General features: G+C 31.4%; 2 protein-coding genes across 8 annotated transcripts; one reads left to right on the forward strand and one right to left on the reverse strand.

Moving 5' to 3' along the window:
* Positions 1-1,140: 1,140 nt before the first annotated feature.
* On the reverse strand, positions 1,141-5,478 carry LOC140971610 (ACT domain-containing protein ACR3-like). 7 transcript variants are annotated; one of them, XM_073433957.1, is made up of 10 exons: positions 5,241-5,478; positions 4,882-4,897; positions 4,232-4,326; positions 4,004-4,076; positions 3,770-3,815; positions 3,487-3,601; positions 3,185-3,252; positions 2,350-2,967; positions 1,693-1,797; positions 1,141-1,601 (listed from the first exon to the last, which is right to left on the reverse strand). In XM_073433957.1, the coding sequence occupies exons 4-10, from the start codon at positions 4,066-4,068 to the stop codon at positions 1,281-1,283; spliced, it is 1,338 nt and encodes a 445-aa protein (XP_073290058.1). In that variant the 5' UTR covers positions 4,069-4,076; positions 4,232-4,326; positions 4,882-4,897; positions 5,241-5,478; the 3' UTR covers positions 1,141-1,280. The 7 variants fall into 7 exon arrangements, with proteins under 7 accessions (XP_073290058.1, XP_073290059.1, XP_073290056.1 ...); XM_073433958.1 differs by having other exon boundaries at positions 4,232-4,289; positions 4,882-4,925; XM_073433955.1 differs by having other exon boundaries at positions 4,882-4,925.
* A 6,566-nt stretch (positions 5,479-12,044) lies between these two features.
* On the forward strand, positions 12,045-13,513 carry LOC140971611 (uncharacterized). The gene is made up of 2 exons (XM_073433961.1): positions 12,045-12,942; positions 13,282-13,513. The coding sequence occupies exons 1-2, from the start codon at positions 12,164-12,166 to the stop codon at positions 13,349-13,351; spliced, it is 849 nt and encodes a 282-aa protein (XP_073290062.1). The 5' UTR covers positions 12,045-12,163; the 3' UTR covers positions 13,352-13,513.
* Positions 13,514-19,777: the final 6,264 nt, after the last annotated feature.

Raw genomic sequence — 19,777 nt, forward strand, 5'->3', positions numbered from 1 at the left:
AAAATTATTTGTACTCTCAAAAAAAAATCCAGGAAATAACAATGAATTCCAATATTCAAAATTAATTGTCTAAACTGTTTATATACTTATGATTATGAATATGTAAAAGTCAATGAAAATTGTGTAAAACCACTTAATTAAATTAATCGTACAAATTTAGGGAATCATTTATGGAGTACGTACGACATTGAATCTGTGAACTTCTCTGCCTTCAATGATTTCCACATAATAATGATTAATGTTTTTGAGTAATAATAATATATTATAAATAATTATTTATATGATATGAATAAAACGAAATAAATGAAATTAGATTTATCGATGTAGTTGAAAAGATATTTAGATCCTATACAAATTATTGACTTCACATATTTATATTACATAATATAATTAATATAATTGCGGATATCTATTTATTTTATGGTTATCTCCTAATTGGTTGCTGGAATATTTAATTATGTCAATGCTACGGATTAAACATCTTTGTCACGTTAAGCACCAGTAATTTTTAGAGTCCACTTTACGTTTATTATTGTTTTTGGGGGTAAAAAACTCATTATGATTATTTGTGGTTACTGGGTAACTTTTCTAATATTATACTTAATTGAATTTTTTAAAAATAAATTATAGCGTGATGTGGAGGTTGGTTAACTTCAAAATACACGAAAGAGATCAAAATAATTAAATTACATATTCCTTAATGTGCAGAGTAATGTAATTATATATAGTTAGGCTTCATTTATGTATAATTAATTAATATATATATTTTATATTTGCAATCGTCACATCCAAAGATCCTTGTTTAAGTCAAAGAAGATAAAAGTAATCGGCACAAAGAAATCAAGGGCTCTTCTTTTCCGCAAGTTGCTCTACAGACCTCAAGATATTATTTTTTAATAATAATAATAATAATAATAATAATAATAATAATGATAATAATACACTTGTTAAACTTGTAGTCGAGATATCTTACACAAATAACTTGTGCAAAATATGTAGAATATTTGTGAACCAACTGTTTGCTCTTTAAAGTAATAATCCAGACAGCATTCAGTCGGCAGAAACAATTTGATTATTTAAAGATGTCACATGAAGCTTGTGAATTTTAGAAAAATAGCTTGAATGATGATTATCGACGTGGGTTCGGTAATCCGAGCTTTTATTACAATCTTTCTTCGTATGTGTATTGTGTGAACGAACACAAGGAGACTAGCCCAGAAATTGTCTCGTCAATATGGTACAAATCAAGAAAGACAAATTTTATGTACAAATACTAAGAATTAGCTGCGGAACTTTTCCAACAAACTTCTAAAGAAGAAGCTAGTGTTAGTCCATCCACCTGCTTCAGCTGCTTTATTATCTATTGGAGCCTTTTTCACATCAACCCTCATTGTGCGCCCGATTTCTTTTCGTAATGCGTCGACGGTCTTGGCGTCTACCGGATTCCCAGAAGCATCGTTCACGTAGAACACGTTCATGGCTTCTTCTCCGACAGTTGAGACACCTGCTCTCATGACGGAAAGCCCGTTTTCTCGAAGCACTCGAGTCACTTCCGACAGGAGCCCTACTCGGTCCTTTGCACATATTTCCAGGCTTAGGCCCTGATCATGTTTCAAAACTATTAACCAATCCTGTTTCAGGATGGTAACAAGTGTAATTCGATTTATTGGGGAGGGTGATTGTTTAGGCTACCTCGCTTGTTCTTCGGCGGATTGCAGCCTCGAGACATTTGATAACCTTTACTTTCTCTCCTTCGGTGTCCAATGTGCGACCATCCATGTGTCGAATGTAATATTCCTACAAGTTGGAGTTAAAAATTATCCTACATTAGAGGTATAAGCAAGTCCGACTAGCATTGCTTAAAACTCGATCAGATTGAACTCAAGTACTGGCCAACCTGCTCGAGCTCAAGTGATGATACTATTTATTTTTATGTGCTAACTTTGTTAATTACTACGGTATCCATAGGATGTTCTTCCCACTGCCTTTGTCTGAAACCAAATATAATTCATACTCGAAAACATAACTTGAATAAAGGCATTACATGGCTTTACAAGTCAACTTGCGTTCAAGTCAAGCTCAATCTTGAATCACTCGATTGTGCTCAAGCTAGAGTTCGAGAAACTATTTCTGTTTCAAATCCAGACACTCCTTGACTGAAAATACGTTAAACTTCTTTTAAACGCAGTGTCACACCCCAAATCCCAGTACTTCCCCTCCCCCTCAAAACTTCTATGTTGTGAAATACATGGAGAGTTTTATCCTAAAGCTCGAGTTTCTTCCCATCTCTCCAAAATGACCAACGAGACATAATGTACATCAATTCAAGAAAAGAAACCAAGCAAATACCTGTGAAGCGTATGGGCCATCTGATGAAATAGTAGCATGGAAAACGACGTACTGCATATCAGTAAGTGTGCACACGATATCAAACATAAGCTTTGGTCGATCTTTGCACCTGACAGACACAACCAAGTAATCTTTCTCTTCACACCGCTCAATCACAACTTTTGGTTTGAATGACGGAAGAGAATCCAGTTTAGTTTCTGAGAAATTACGCTCATAGTCCCTGTCAGCAAACAATAGTTGGTGGAGTCGTCTGTCAATATGTGCGGAACCTATCGAGAAACTCGTGTGAGCAACATTTTTTTCGTTCCCACACCCTTGAAGAATATTTTTAAGCTGCTCCTCCAGAGATGATAATCGAGATGCGTCAGTCACTGCACAGCATGTCGTGTCATCATTAACGTATAGAACACATGCTATGCGACTGTTATGAGTCCACATTTCGGCAGAAGCAACATTGATGTGGAGATTGGCAAGCGCGGCAGAAATTTCAGATAAGAGACCGGGGCGGTCCCGGCCTATAAGCTCGATAGTAGTGTAATCCCCCATTGATTTCACTCCCATTCTCTTATCAGGAGAAGCCTTCAGTACGCCTGAGGTGTAGCCCTTGGGTCCCAAAGCCTATCGTTTATGAACAACAAAAAATATAGATTACAGGAAAGTGTTCCCGATTGTATTGTAGCACGTGTCTATGAGCCAAATATAGTTAAGGCATCAAATTATTTCCCCCATTCAGACTCCAAATAAAGCAATTCACATGAATTTATAATGAGCCCGTGAGCTCCTCTATGCAGAACGGATTAATGTGAACACAGTGAACAGTTTAAGATAAAAGCACCTTCTCTATGTACTCAATCGTCTGACTGTCCCAAATCTTGCGCCCCTGTTCATCGGTGACATGAAACACTGTCGAGAAAGAACATAAAACAAAATGAGTCTTTTACTTGTGAAAGGAGCCCCTGACTCACACTCGAGTTCTTAAAATTCTTGCACGAATATAAGATAAACAAAATGTTCTGCTGACTCTAGACACACAATCGTGCACCTTTAGTTTCAGAACACTGTTTATTGATTCACATAAATTGACATTTCATTATGATAACTCGAGTCAATAAATATTCACAATTAAGTGTAGCATACCATCCATAAACCAGCCGCCATCGGAGGAGATGTACGCTTTAGTAATTATGAGATCAAGATCGGTAAGAATTTGCACAACCTCAAGCAGTATCCCTGGTTTGTTCATGCTGTCGACCTGAGAATCACATAAACATTAATATTGTTGAACTAGCAAGATCACAATTTCAACCCTTGAGAACATGGTAAGAAGTATTTTCCTCGATTTACTTCAATAACTTTTACTGCTCATTAGTGATTCCGGTTTTCCATGTTTGATTCTGATCAATTAAATTGCAAGAGATACCTTGACCAGAGTACAGTCCTTGCAACTAGAGTTGTCCACAGAAACCCTGAAACAGGCAACTGAGATGATTTAAAATCACAAAACCAGAATATCATGATTCAAAGATCAATACTTCATGTGCAGAAATAAGAAAATTGCGGCACATAATAGGGACTTCTTTAGAGTTAGGAAAAAGAACATAAACATGTACATTGTGTATCAAAGCTTAAAGTAGAAAAGGATTTGAAACTGAACTGGGGAGGATTTATTCTGATATTCAATGTCTCGTATTCAGGATCAAAGTATGCCCATGAACCCATTTGCTCGTCTGCATCAAACACCGAAAACAGTTAACCAAGCAGTAAAATTACATTTCATAACCAATCAGAATATCATAGCACTGGCACTTCTTGAAAAAGGTCATCCTCGAAAACTAAATCAAAATAATGAAGAAATGCTGAAATTTCTATCGGAGATGCTTACCTTGACCAACGGCACGGTAGTGAGTCTCGGTAGCTAATAAGTAATCCTTCCTTGGATTCTTTGGACAAAAGATTTACATGTTACAAATGATTCGACTGCAGATAAGAAGATACAACAAGTTGTAGTCTAAACAGTCACAAAGTCGAAAAATTCATAAGTAACACGAATGCCAAAAATAATCACCGTTTGAAGACTAGTATTATTTTGAACCAATATTTATACACAACTAGCTAGGAAAACAGAATAAATTTCAACTGTCATGCACGAATACATTGAGAAGACAAGATAAACACAATGACATGGAACATGAAATTGCGATATCATGCCATGTTATTAAAAGGAGTTTATCTAAGTTTTTTCAACTGCGTCTTTCCAAATAATATAATACTTACACTTCAAAATGCTATCTAAGTACTAAATCATGCACCAAACTTATACAAATTAACAGACTCTGGCCAAGGATGTTAGATAGAACACTCGCACTAAAATTTAATTTTCTTATAATTAATTATATATTTTCAAAATAAACACAAAGCAAAATAAAGCTTCACCCCCTGAATTGGATTCTTTTCAGACTTCAATTTGGCACCAAAGCAAATATAAATTCCCACACAGAAAAATAAAAGCCGCTAAAAATATAAATAACTTACCTTCTTACAAAGTTGCCTGATTTCCGACCGACAAGAAGTGGATTCTAAGCCTCAATCAAATATCACTTAGCAAAGATTAAATAAATAAAAACCAACAAAAGAATACGATAATAGACAAAAGTTAACTGAAATAAAAGTGATGAGGAAAATAATGAGCAAGAAATAGAGCGAGCTCAAATTTACAAAGATAAAACAAATTTTAAACGGTAAATTAGTCTCCCAGAAAACAATTTAAAGTCTTTAAATTAAACATATAAGATTAGAAAATCCTTGATTTACATATGAAATATTCAAAAAAATATACGTATATATATATATTCATCAAAGCCACATATAAGAAATTAAGAGCATGAAATCACCTGACTTCTGAAATATACACACTCTTGATTTCGTTTCGTTTCGTTTCGTTTCGTTAGTTAGAAAAGGAAAAGAGCGTGAAAAACTTTCAACGTTGGAATAGCAAGTAAGCTCTCTTTCTCTCTCGCAAATCTTTCACAGTGGATTTCAGAGAGGGAAATGGAATATATATCGTTTATATAAAGAAAATGGAGGTGAGAAGGATGACAGTGGAGCGATTGATAATTACCATAGAGCGAACGCGCGTGAAAAATTAAGAAAACGTCATTAAATTAAAATAATATACACCATAATGAATTTTTAGTATGTTTCTTCGGACACATATCGATACCGTCCTAAAACAATGATGCGGCGGTCTCCCCATCATGTCAATCATTTATTCTTGATATTTAATGGGACTAAGTTCGAATGAATCTGAAATAGTTGATTCATCAATGTTTAAACAATTACCATAATTGATAATTAATTAACTTTATATAGTAATAATAATTAAAAGTTTGGCACATCTAATTATAATATATAAACCTCCACCACCACGAAAGACTGGTGGATAACTGCCATCATCTCAAATTGGGCATAATTATTTGAGCCAATAGAAATAGAATCTTATTCGATCGATTTAAAACAAATTAATTGTAACCGATTGGATGTGCATATGATTTAAGGGTTGGTTCTACCAGAATAATGAATCACACTTTTACTTTTGACTCTTTTATATCCATCCTCAATTGTAATAATACATTTCTTAGCCTTAATTCGAACAACTCGAAATATTTTATTTGAACATGTAAGGAGTTGTAAATCCCAATTGTTCGTATGTTGTATCTACGCCATGTCACATCCTTATTACGCATTGATTCCATTGTACCATTGGTGAGGATGGTCCCTTGAAAGAGAGTAGTTCATTTTACCAAGATTCTGCACCAAAAACAAAACAAAACAAAACAAATAAATAATTATTATGTCATTCATGAAATTCAGTTGATCAAACAGTTGCTCCTCAAGTTGATCACATTTATCTTCAGTGTCGTAGTGCTCTACTGAAAATTATCCATGTACCTCCACATGGAGGCCCTCAATTTCTGTTCTCCCGTGCTCAGCCAAATTATTTCATGTTGGGAATTGGAATAATATTTATTACCAAATTTATATATTTATATGTGTGTGTGTGTTATTGGCGCCATTCAACCATTATATATAAAAATACAAAATGGGAAAAAAGGGTCGTTCGGATTGAATTTGACACTCAAATGGTTTTGTCTAAGATACACTAATAAAAGTGATGAAATTAGAAAAAGTACACAATTATAAAATATTCCTATTTTAAAACCTAATAATTTTGCGCTGAAATGGCACATTCTAACAATTGTTCTAGTGGCTTTTTGCGTTGTTTTGTCCCAACTACTAATAATAAGCTTTGATCCTATTTGTCACAATCTCTATAAATTGTGGCTAAATTATTGTGAGTTAAGTATATATAAAACAAATAGAGGAATCATATGATGCGAAGCCGGAGTCACCGAAAATGTTATCACAGGGGGTATATATCTATTAGTTTCACCTCAAGAGCTACATACAGATGTTCCTCGGACGCGCAACGTGCTGTCCTGCTCTTCTTTCCTCGACACTTGACAACTTTCTCCCATTCTACATCGTCTTTTGTTCTAAAACGCATGTGTTACCTATGTCTATGTCCCTGCAAATGACACAAACGTCTACCACAAAAACATAAATTTACTCTGAAAAAAGTAAGAATACGGACGGTAATGTAAGTGCAAATATTGCACTTATCACTCGCCTACATGAATTTGACATATTTTATAAGATCTAGAGAACTAGATCATGTCCAGTAAACGGTTAGTATAAAAATATAGGGAATCTAGTTAAAAGTGGTTTCCAGGTATTGTTTAGACTCTTATCATGCAAAGTGGAGTCGTATTCAAAACATGAACGCCTAAGAAACGTAGAAATCGAAACTGGAAGCCCAAAAGAGAGAAAATTGAATATATTGTCAGTAGAAGTATAGTTATAATAATGAAGAAAAATACATATTCATCGGGAAATATCAGAGCAATCGCGAAATTTATATCAGTATTATAGAGGGCTTGCTACAGATTTGGATGCTAATTTTTTGGCCCAATCGACATTATAAAGACCTTAATTAAATAGTGCAGAATTGTTTTAAATAAAAAAAAGTCGGTGCTTGATGATTACATATGCACAATACATCACCCCTAAACTTTCAAATTCAACAACACTACGCTGGAGCATTCAACATATGCATCAACCTTTCTTGATGCATCTTCTTTTATTGCACGAGCATGAGTTCCGACAAAAGTATTGGAACCAATTTGAATTTGAAAACCCACTGCACAAACATTCGTTTCAAAATTATGATAAAAAGAAATTCAAATTTAAACTTAATGAGTTCACTCTCCCTCCCTGGCCACAAACTTACTGGGGTGCAGTAATTTATGTAGCACTCCAAACACATAAATACTATCCCCTTCTTGATTCATGTCACCCCGCATACGAATTTGAGCGATAATATATTTCGACTCCTGAAATTGACGATTTTTCGTGGCATCGAACACAATAACTATCCGCCCTGGCATGAAAGTGGTAGTACTAGTGCTGCTGCTACTCCTCTCCGGGCATGATGCCATATAAACAATAATACCTTAAATCCAAATCCCACAAAAATACTGAAGGGTGTTTGGAAAGATGGATTTGATTTTGCAGCAGGGATTTGACCTTCATCAAAATCTTTCAATCAATTAAATGGAGTGATTCTTGAATGTAAGGATTATCTCGATTCAAAAAGCTGTACCACATCTAAGGGATTATCAAGAAATGGGCTTTTCTTTTTTGTCTCCAGGATCTTGAAGGTGGAAAGTTCGTGTCCTGCCTCGATTCAAATTTCTGCATCACATAACAAATGGGGAGTGTTCCCATTTCAAGTGCCATTCTTCATGTCTGAATCTTTTTGGCTCCGTATGTGTTGAAAACCAAGTATTTGTTCTGGGGTATGTAATTGATTGCCACATACTGTGAGAAATTGTTTGCACGGAGAATAAGAGAAACTACACATGTTAGACCACCACACGGATATTATAACCACTAAATTATTGAAGTATGTTTTTTCTGATATGGTCTCGTAGAGGTCGATCTTATTCGTATTTGAAATGCAAAAACAATATTTTTGGCATTAAAATTAATATTTTTCATGAGCCGGATCGGATAGGAGATATATCTCACAAAATTCACAAAATTGACATGTTAGACAGTTTCATAGAGTTTTTGTGTTGATTGAATAAGGTACAAACCAAATGGATGATAAATAATAATAATAATAATAATAATAATATACTCCATTAGATTTATTAAGGTTATAACTAAGAGATATAATAACTAACCTTGTATCGATTCTTCCATATGCTTTCTTTTTCCCCCAACTCTTTGTATTCAGAGGACTTGTGACTCAAATTCTGACAATTGAAACGTTGCTAAAACAAATTTCCCTTCAAAAAGCACATCCCTTGGGACCGAGATTGGCCGCACATAGACCACATCGGTCTTTAGCCGTACGTACTTGATACCATTGATTTTCGCCACTGCTGATATAGTCCTCGATACGAAACCTAACCATACGTACTTCGACATTCGTCTTCTTTTGTTTGTATTTAAGATACTTTTTTTAAAAAATTCCAAACTGAACATTTTTTGAATAATCGTAGTTACTTGGAAGAATTGAGTCAGAATCATCCTCTTGCTTGCATTAGGCTTGTTAAAATTAGAACTTGGCCCTAACTCAACCCAAAAACTAGCTCATAAGAAGGATTTTTCTGATATTTTATTCAACCGATGTAGGACATCTAACGCACCCTCCTCACGATTAAGAATTAACATTTGGAGCGTAAAATTTACAAATAACATAAATATGGACAGAAGAGTTGGCCCAACTATGAGAACTCCAACACATAATAATGAAATCTGAATTAATACATCATGTGAAGATTGAAACTTGTACGAATGTAAATATCATATCTAATATGACACCAATGAGCCAGAAAACTGTACACGAGCACCTGAATCCTGAGGATCTAGATCAATAATTCTCTCGGCTACTTTGTTGGAAAGAGACTTACCTCAAATTGTTATGCACCCTCTATAAATCGGGGACCACGTGTCTGAATCAGAATGAAACGGCGAAGTGGACTATGGAGCACACGTGTGGGTAAATGCAGCTGCCGTGATCAGTGACGTCATATTCACTACTAGGGGAAAAAATTTAAATATTAAACCACCTCCCCAAGGTTGGATTCTTATCAATTTTAATTGTTATTTATTCAATTCTTCAACTCTATATATATACAAAAAATAAAGTATCGGTTTAATTTGTTTAATCACACCCACAACTTTCATATCATTGTTCAAATGAGAGAAAACTAAAATATTAAAAATTACATTTTTATAAAAATATTTGAATTAAGAATTTTTGTGATAATAATTAACACTAATAATAAAAATACGACGATAATATTTTAAACTATAATTTAGGTTGATATTACATATATATTACAACGCCGTTCAAACTAATGGGAGTCATGCATGAATTATTAATAAATTGGTAAATTAGTTCATAAATTTGTAAAAGGTTCAATAAATACATGATAAAACTAAAAAAATTAATTTTATCTTTAAAATGAATTATTTCTAAGTTCACATTCTTTATATAAAAATGACATAATTATTAATTAATGCAAATACATATCAAGTGATAATTATAATATTATATAAACAAATTTAATATATTTTTAAAATATTCATAAATATATAATATTTTCTCTCTATCTATAATATTTAATTATATATTAATAAAATTACAGTTCCATAAATAAGTCTTACAATTCTAAAATATGTTTTATTTATATTTAAATTAAAGCACAAATCTTAAAACCACGAAACTTACCCAAAAATCCTGGATGATATGCAAAAAATTTCGGCTTTCGGAATCATGAAAATCATGGCAATGAATAATATTAAATTGATATTAAATATTGTAATGTAGAGAGAGAGAAAATTAATATTATGTTTTTTTTAAAAAAAAAAACATTCTTAAAGGCAGTGGAACGCCCACTTAACTCCTTTTAATTTTTGCCCAATACTTAAATTATTATTATTTATATATATAAAAAAACAACCAAATATCTGTCCTTCCAACCTATTAATTAATGACCAAATCCTAGAGTTTGTATCTTCCCTAACATGGCACTTGTCTTTTACTCCTACGATGAACATTTTATATTGTATGGCTACGAACTGACCATATATATAAATTATTCTCAAATCAATATCTAGACATATTTAGTTTTTATATTTATAAGGTATTGATTAAAATGTAAATGATATTTTATAATATTATTGAAACACCAATTAATTTACCTTTAGATTATTATTGGTTAATATTAATACTACTCCGACGCTCCGGGTCGATCTTCATGATTACATTCATAAATAACCGGCCCTGTGTACGTAATCCACTATATAAAAAACAACTTTATTTATCATTAATAAAAAGTCATTATTATGGCATAAAGATTTCCTTTAAAATCAGGGTATTATTATTATATATAGAATTATTAATAAAATTTGGGCAAAGCCAACCCCCCTTTGTTTCAGTCCGAAAGAAAAATTGCTAATGTATTTTGAAGGATTGAGATTTGAGCTTTGTCTAACTCAAATATTTTAAATTTTAAAACAGTTTAACATCATGTTTCAATTGTTATATTCATGAAGAAAAATTATAACACGAAAATCATCTCATTATGTTTTGTTAAAAAAACATGTACGACTAATTTAGATGGACGCGCGCGCGCACACACAACTATATATATATATACACACGGCTTTAATTTAATGAAGACGACGAATCATCAATTTATAATCTCAGTAAGTATGTGATACACAAGGAACCATGCAAAGCATCTACAGATCTCATATTAATTATTTATTTCAATTTTATGATTTTTAATCATAACAAAAAAAATTTTACATTTGAATCTGAATAGATACTCTGGTAAGAATGCTACAATTTATATACATACATTAAAGATTGAGATCTGAGCGTGAGAGAGTTGTGTTAAAATGTCATACATTGGTGAGATAGAGTTCTTGAGAGTTGTATATATGGACTTTAACAATCATCTCCTTAAACTACCTTTTGAAATTGACTTAGATGTAAATATCAATTTTAACATATCTGAGCGTGAGAGATGTGTGTTAAAATGTTGAGTATGTCTCTTGTGAGACGGTCTCACGAATCTTTATCTGTGAGACGGGTTAATCTTACCGATATTCACAATAAAAAGTAATACTCTTAACCTAAAAAATAATACTTTTTCATGGATGATTCAAATAAATGATTCAGCCGCAAAATTGATCCGTGAGACCGTCTCACAAGAGTTTTTATATAAAATATTCTACATCAGTTAGATAGAGTTATGAGAGTTACATATATAAACTTTACCAATCTTTTTTTAAATTAAGTTTTGAAATTGAATTAGATGTAAATTTCAATTTTAACAAAGTCGATGTTCCCACTATCAAAGTATTAAACAAAAAGGTGATATATGGTTTGACAAATAAGTATTTTTCCATCAACTAAAATTCTCGAAAGAGACAAAACCGAGGAAATTTGGGGGAGATGGATAGGCGGCCCTACGTAACACCTAGAAATTATTGACTTTGTAGCCCTACGCAATTAACACAAAGAAAACNACTTTATAATTAATAATTTATTTTATCTCATTCAATTAATTAGAAGATATTACTATGTACCTAAACTCATTGATAACAGTCCAACCACAACCAAACTCGTCCATTTCCTCCAACTTTTGCCTCATTTTCACTCCAAGAACAGATCATGTATGATCCAAGAACAGACGATCGCCAAGGTTACTGTTATATCTCCGATAATTTCATAGAAGGTGTTAGAAATTCATCTCAAGATGATGATGGCGGTAATCATAGCAACACGTGCGGCGAAAAAATAGTTATGTTTCGGCCCGAACATAATCGGGAATCCATGGAAGCTGATGATTCTGGTGTTTGCTCCCCACCCTTATGGAAGAACCATCCAAGCCCACCAAAAAGTCCCTCAGAGCCCCTTTTAGGGGACCATAATTACAGGTCTTTATCGCCAAATTCAAGACAACAAGCCATTGTTAGGGGGCAGTGGGAGCTCATGGAAATGGTGAAGAACATGCCCGAATCATCCTACGAACTTACCTTAAGAGACCTTGTCGAGAATCCGACCTCGGATCAAACGGGAACAACATCGCCTAAATACGAAAGATCGTCGAGAAATTCGCAGCAGAGGGAAGGGGTCAAGGTGAAGAAGCAAGAGAGTTCCAAGAAGCATGAAAATAAAATGATGAGAAGCGGCAGTTTTGAAAACAAGGGGCTGTTTCTGAACATGGTGTTTCCCTTTTCCTTCAAGTCCAAGAAAAAGAAGGGCTTTGCGAGTAACAATAGCGGCAAAGTTTCTCCCAAGCCTGAGATAGTAAAGGGGGTAGCTGAAAAAGATTGGTGGAAGAAGAGATTCACGGGTTCGGGCGACAGTGATAGTAGCAGAACGAGTAATAATAGCGGCAGCAGCGGAAGCAGCGGCAGTAGTGGCAGCCAGAGCACCAGGGAAACTAGGTATGTCAAATTCTGGTGTTTCTTTTGACTTTCTCAGTGTGGGATGCACTTTGTTGTTCTTAACTTGATCAAGAATCTAAAACCGTGAAGAAATTTTGTTGATTTTTATTTTTGTTTAAAAAAAGTGTGACTTGGAACTTGAAACTGTGGGGCAGTATGTAAGAATTAAGATGAAGATTTGGTATGCCTCTGTTAGTTTCACTTCCTAAAACAGAAAATAAAATAAATCCGTCCCCGTCGAAAAGATAAGCTTCGTTGATTTCATGACAATCAAGTTCTGAAATTCTACGCAGAACAAAGTATAATAATGAAGAATATTATTATTGTTTTCTGATGCAGAACAAGAAATGGCTTCCTATCTGGGTGCTGGCCCTGTTTCATCAGTTCCAAAAGAGAAAAGAACCTGTAGATCAGAGGAATAATCCCTTTCTTTATGGTTTCTTTTTTTTTATTTTGAGTGAAGCGCTTTGAATTATCAGAGGTTTTGAATATATAGAGAAATATTCAAAGGGATTACTTGAGTGAAGCATTTGTACATTCTTTTATTTTGTTGATTATGAGTTTAAAATAATTTATTTGGCAAGAATATGCCCAGCCTGCAGATTCTGCTGGATATTGTTCTACAAATTCCCAATATAAAATATAATATTGGGACCAAATGTAAGAAATATAGCCGACCTTGCTTGGGATTAGGAATTAAAAATTTATGTTTGTTCTTCTTGTATAATTCGCAATATATTTAGGCCACTTGCATCTTTGAAATATGTACTCTCCACTTGTTTCATGTGAAGTTTCAAGAAATAAAAAATCCATTTCAAGAAAAATTGATTAGTTTAATATTTTAAAGATATTATTTCCCACTATTACCTCTTCTTAAGAATGAAAATCGCGTATCTTCAGATATGATTTGCCATTGATTTTACTTATCATAGTAATGCTAAAACTGATGTAGAATCATATTTATTTTGAATGCTATGGCTATTATTGACATTTATAATGGTAAAATTGTGAATAACGACAATTTGCATTACATCTATTAAAAGTCGATGACATCAAATATTCGTCCATATAGCATAACAATTTAACTTGTCTTCAGATCATTGTTATCTGCAATTTAAACTTGGATTCCAGAAGATCTTCTATCATGATATTTATGAACAAAACCAAAATAAACAAATAATTCATCCAAATATCTCTATTTTTAGATCCAAAGGACTGGACCGACCCCTGATACTACAAACCAAATTCAACAAATTACAAAGCAAACCCTCCCTGAATCTGTGGTTTCATAAGATTCAAATCATATATCTTGAACGAGCCGAAATTACCATGACCAGGAGTGTTGGAATCTATACTTCAATAACACAATTAGATAGACTCCAATCCTAAAATCTTGATCAAGAAAATCAAACTGGTTATCATCCACACCAAGAGATGCTGGTATCTAAATTTCTGTAGTTCGATATGGATAGTAAGGGCTTTTTAACTGTTTACCACATATTTTCTAAAAATTTAATAGAATAAGGTAAAAAAAAAAATTTAACAAACTAATGTGTCACGCCTCTTGAAGAGGCGTGACTTTCAATTTTTTTTTAGCCATCTCAGATGGCGTGACTTGCTTATTATTTTTTTAAAAAAAAGCAAGTCACGCCATCTCAGATGGCGTGACTTGCTTTATTATTTTTTTTAAAAAAAATAAGTCACGCTCTTACCTTTTTTTAAAAAAAAAAATAATAGTACAAGTGACATGTTTAAATTATTTTAGAGTTGCAGGTCTCCGCACATGTATTAAAAGCTGCAATAACATAACTTTAATAATTTCGAATTCATTATAATATTATAAATTTTACTCAATAAATTGAATACTTGATTGACTCATTTCATTCGCTCCTTTCATATTTTTCATCGGTAAGTTCTCGTAAATGTTTGAATTTATTTTTTCACTTCCTGCAAATTTTTAATAATTTGATTTTTTTTTTGGTTTTGCAGGTTCATTTTAGTTTCAACTTATATTAAAGGTATGTATACTAACATAAATTATTCTGTTAAATATAAAAGTTATAAATGAAATTATTATTAATGTTAGACTAATTTTGTCGTGTTATTTAATTTTTTTTCAATTTTAATTATTAGGTGATTTTTTTAGTTATTACTAATTTTTGTTAAAAAAAATTGAAAATCGTTCTGAGCCTTATTCATAAATAGGTATTTATAGATAAATCTGATTTTTTTTATAAACTTTTGATAAATTTTCATTATTATTATTATTTTTTTTTAAAAATGTTTAAAAAATTTATGTTATATGCTATTTTTTTCCGTTGGTATTATTGTTTTATAATAATTATATAATTGTATAGTATGATAATAATAATTTTAAATTTATTTGTTTATGTATATATTTGTTTCACATTTAATGTAAAAGATTATTTGTAAAATAAAAAATAAAATCACGTAGTTTTTTGTTTAAAAATAAAATACACTAACTCATATAATTATGAGATACAATAAAAAAATGTTTAATGATTTATTGTATTAATCGTAATAATTTGATGGTGAAATGAAAATATATGTGAATTGGCGTAATTAAAAAAAAAGAAACGAAAAAAAAGGAAGTCATGGAAGTCACACCTACCAAGTAGAAGTGACTTCCTTTTTTTTATAATAAGAAAATTTATATTATTGGTGTAAAATAAATTAATCGTTATACTAATTTTTTTATATACTACTTATATAAAACAACAACAATGAGTATTGTTATTATCATTTGCATAATATAAAATAATAAGAATAACTAATAATACATAGAAACATAATTAGGCATTTTAATCATAAACTCAAAACGTAGGCATTTTAATCATAAACTCAAAACGTAAGATTATGATATATTCATAATTTATATTCGAATAGCCACGTAAATTAATTTATATCAACGCTTAAAAAATAGACGTGACTTACTTTTAAAAAAAATTAAAATTAAGCAAGTCACGCCATTTTTGCTTTTAAAAAAGGCGTGACTTGCTTTTTATTAAAAAAAATTAATAATAATAAGATGGCGTGACTTGCTTTTTATTAAAAAAAATTTTAATTGAAAGTCACGTCTCTTGAAGAGGCGTGACACATTAGTTTGTTAAAAAAAATTTTTTTACCTTATTTTATTATACTTTCACAAAATATAATGTAAATAGTTAAAAAAACCCATAGTAATTAGATGATGTACGTTATATACACTAGTAATGTCAATATATACCATGACATCAAATTCAAAGCGTGTGAAATGTTTGGATTTATAGCAGCCAAAGGTGTGGCCGTAGGTGTCATTTATTCCAAGTTGGGACTCCTGAGGTCAAATGATCAATAAGGCCATACAAGTGTGTGGTGCTAGGTTGATAAATACGAATCATAAGCTATGAAGTAGAAATATTTAATGGATCCTGGACCACTTTTCTCATTAGGGAGCCATCAAATTCAAGTAGAAAATTTAACTCTTCGTGCCAAAATATTAGGCATAAACCCAAACCAACCGGCTACCGAAATATCGGGAATATGAAAAAATTTATTGAAACCCAGTATTTCCCATGCCAGAGACATACTATCCGTTAAAGTAGTACAACTAGTATCCTTGAATAAGATTGAAGAAAGTGTAAAGTTAATTCGAATTTCACATATCAAATTTTAACTATTATATATGTATGTGTGTGTGTGTGTGTGTATGTATGTATGCAAGGACGGACCTATGCTTGGCCCGTCTTAGGCTGTAGCCCAGCCCATTTTTTTTACAAGGATTTATAGAGATTCAAGCCAATTCTAATTATTAATTTTTTTGGTAAATATATATAGAGATTTAAGCACATTTTAATTTTTTTAAAAATATTACGAGATTCAATGTGTCCATAATATCAAATTCTTTGTACCAGGTACAACAAAGATAAAGTTATCGGCCACTTCATTTTTTAATTCTCCCACGTCAGACATTAGTATCTCCACGAGTGCAAGCCACTTCTTTTTTTAAATTATTTAATTATTGTTTTTTATGTGGTTAAATTATCCCACAGTCATCGTATTTTATACAAAACTTTGTTCAAAACGTGTGATATTGTGTCTCTCTAAATATTCTTTATTCAAGTTTTATTTTATAATATCAAGTGATCATTAAAATAAATTATTAGTCTTTTCATTAGTGTGTAAAGTGTCTTCGGCATATATTAATTTGTATAGATTTCATAAATGATAAATGAAATATGAACTTCTAGCAAGTTAATAAAAGAACAATAAAAATACGAGTTATTTACACCAAACAATTCTGTGAAATATCACAAATCCACATTTTTTCCTATGTGAAAATTAAATAGGAATTCTAGACCTTAATTTTTTGTAAATGTTGCATGAACACTCTCTGCACCATCTGGAAATATGACGTGCTAATGTATTTTGATGATATATATATTTGTGATTGATAAATGACTGTAATGTTGAATGAATTGTTGTAATCACTAAAAAAAAAAAGAAACATAAATGTAATGATCGAAAAATGTTCACTCCAACTCCTACGCTGCAAAATTTCTTCAAGAGCTAAATATACTTATTTAATAGCATACTTTCCGTGTGTGTGTATATATATAAGTTATACTTATTTAATAGCATAATTGTTAATAATAGTGATATTTTATTAGCATTGTTACTTCCCAAAACCAGAGGCAAATCTCAACTCATTATCAAACGTGGAATTGCACCCGCATTGTTTTTTTTTTAAAAAAAATAAAGTTGAATTTGGATGAATGAATTTGGATTCTAAGAATTTCAATTATATTTTTATCGATAACAATGAAACAATGGACAAAATAATAAATACATATCTTACTTATTTACAAGATTATAACATAAAGTAAAATGAATTTCAAACGTATTTATTATTGGGTGAACTTGAAATCCATCGTAACTAATATGGAACATTATATAAACATGAAAGACGTGGATTTGAATTTTATGTTGTTCTTTCTATTAACTGTACAAATACATTTGAAACATATGGATTTGAAATTCATCAATCCAAACACAAACTAAATGATTCAATTATAATATGATAATCAATCTTTAATACTACTCTAATACATATATATAGACATCATCATCATCATCATCATCATCATTCAAATATAAAATTTAACTTGGAATTGATGAAGAAACAATATATGGAAAGGAAAGGAAAGTGTTCACACGATTTTAAGAATTGTAATGTCGCCAATCCAAGACGAAGAAATGAGTCCAAAAATATATATATAAAAAATTCTGTCGGACGCAGTAGTCGTTAGAATTAAGAGTTTAAGACACGCTTTTGGGTGGGGTCTGCCGCTGCACAAAAACGCGTTTTCAAAGCTGCATTCTTTTACCATCAAGTCAACATATTAATAAAAGTCAAGAATAAAGAAGAATCTAAGAGCGAGTGTCAAACTTCGGTTACCATTGGCCTGTCTTCTAACTCAAGTACGTTGGAGGTTAGTTTATCGTGGAAAATTACAAGGAAGTGTTTGGGAGAACTAAGAATACCGTGTGTATTTATTTGGTGTCAACTTTGAAACTAAAGCAATTTTAGATATAGAAGTTGTAACTTAAAAATCATTTAATAAGTTTAATTTTTAAAAGTGTTTTTATTTAAAAAATGGAAGTTGTTTTGACATTTGTATGAATGATAAAAAAATGCTTTTCTTTTTATTATTCATACAAATGTCAAAACAACTTCCATTTTTTTAAATAAAAACACTTTTAAAAATTAAACTTATTAAATGATTTTTAAGTTAATAGTAGAAATCCAAAGTTTATAAATTTTTTCTTATAAAAACAATTAAATAAGTGATTTTTAGTGGTTTTTGTAACTAAACAATATATTTTTAAGAATTTTTTTAAAAGAATGTTTTTATTTCGTGGACTTCTCTAACCAAACACGCTGACTTCAATCTATGAATTTTAAAAAATTATTTTGCTATACATTGTAAATTACTCGATCCAATTTCTTTCATTAACTCGTTCTTTTTTTTAAAAAAAAAATTTAAAAAAATTGAAAATAAACATTTCGCAACTCCCATTGTATCGTGGTTAATGAAATCTTTATTACAGATGTATTGTTCATAATTAGTGTAAACATACAGTGTTTATCTTTGACATCGCATAAAATTTTGAATCAATGATGATTGACTATTGGATCCATCATGTCCGGTCTTATGGTAACTTGAACTAAATCCAATGTTTTATAAAACGGTAGGCGTACGATCACCTGTTGCACAGGTGCCTAAACGATCGTCTAGGCAACTTATTTTTTTAGCCTATATCTCCAAGTCTTCTTATACTTCATATTTATATTTTTTCAATATCTCATGTGTATCCGATTCAAACTCAAAATTATGTGACATTAGTTTGAAGTACAAATTGTGGTATATTTTTTTTTAAAAAATAAATATTATTGACAAATATGTTAGTATGATATTAACGCATTTGAAATATTCTAATAATAGAAATTAGGATCAAGGTGATGTATGTGCTTTTAATTTTATTCGAAAACAAAATTTTTTTAAAAATAAATATATTATTCAGTCTAGGCTAGGCGGTTCCCAGACCGCCGATTTATGCAACAAAGTCAAGAGATGTTTTTTTGTAAAATTCGGGACGACGAGCGATCATCTATAATCTAGACGGTACTACACGAGGTCTTTTAAAACACTGACCAAATCCTATATGTTATCATGAATTTTGAGTCTGACCTTATAAATATTGCATTTTTATTTTCATTTAAATAATATTTATTATGTAAGTTTTTTAAAAGAAAACATTTTTCTTGTATTTC

Source organism: Primulina huaijiensis, chromosome 2 (assembly GCF_012295235.1).
Source record: "Primulina huaijiensis isolate GDHJ02 chromosome 2, ASM1229523v2, whole genome shotgun sequence".
NCBI classification, from domain to species: Eukaryota; Viridiplantae; Streptophyta; class Magnoliopsida; order Lamiales; family Gesneriaceae; genus Primulina; species Primulina huaijiensis.

What these genes read in the sequence shown, in the direction of transcription:
- LOC140971610 (XM_073433957.1), bottom strand. Translation starts at nt 4,068, where the DNA reads ATGGGTTCATGGGCATACTTTGATCCTGAATACGAGACATTGAATATC. An exon ending in TGGCGGCTGGTTTATGGATG is followed by an intron (nt 3,253 to 3,486) that starts GTATGCTACACT and finishes CTTTCTCGACAG; the next exon opens with TGTTTCATGTCACCGATGAA. An exon ending in CGATTGAGTACATAGAGAAG is followed by an intron (nt 2,968 to 3,184) that starts GTGCTTTTATCT and finishes CATAAACGATAG; the next exon opens with GCTTTGGGACCCAAGGGCTA.
- LOC140971611 (XM_073433961.1), top strand. Translation starts at nt 12,164, where the DNA reads ATGTATGATCCAAGAACAGACGATCGCCAAGGTTACTGTTATATCTCC. An exon ending in CAGAGCACCAGGGAAACTAG is followed by an intron (nt 12,943 to 13,281) that starts GTATGTCAAATT and finishes TTTCTGATGCAG; the next exon opens with AACAAGAAATGGCTTCCTAT.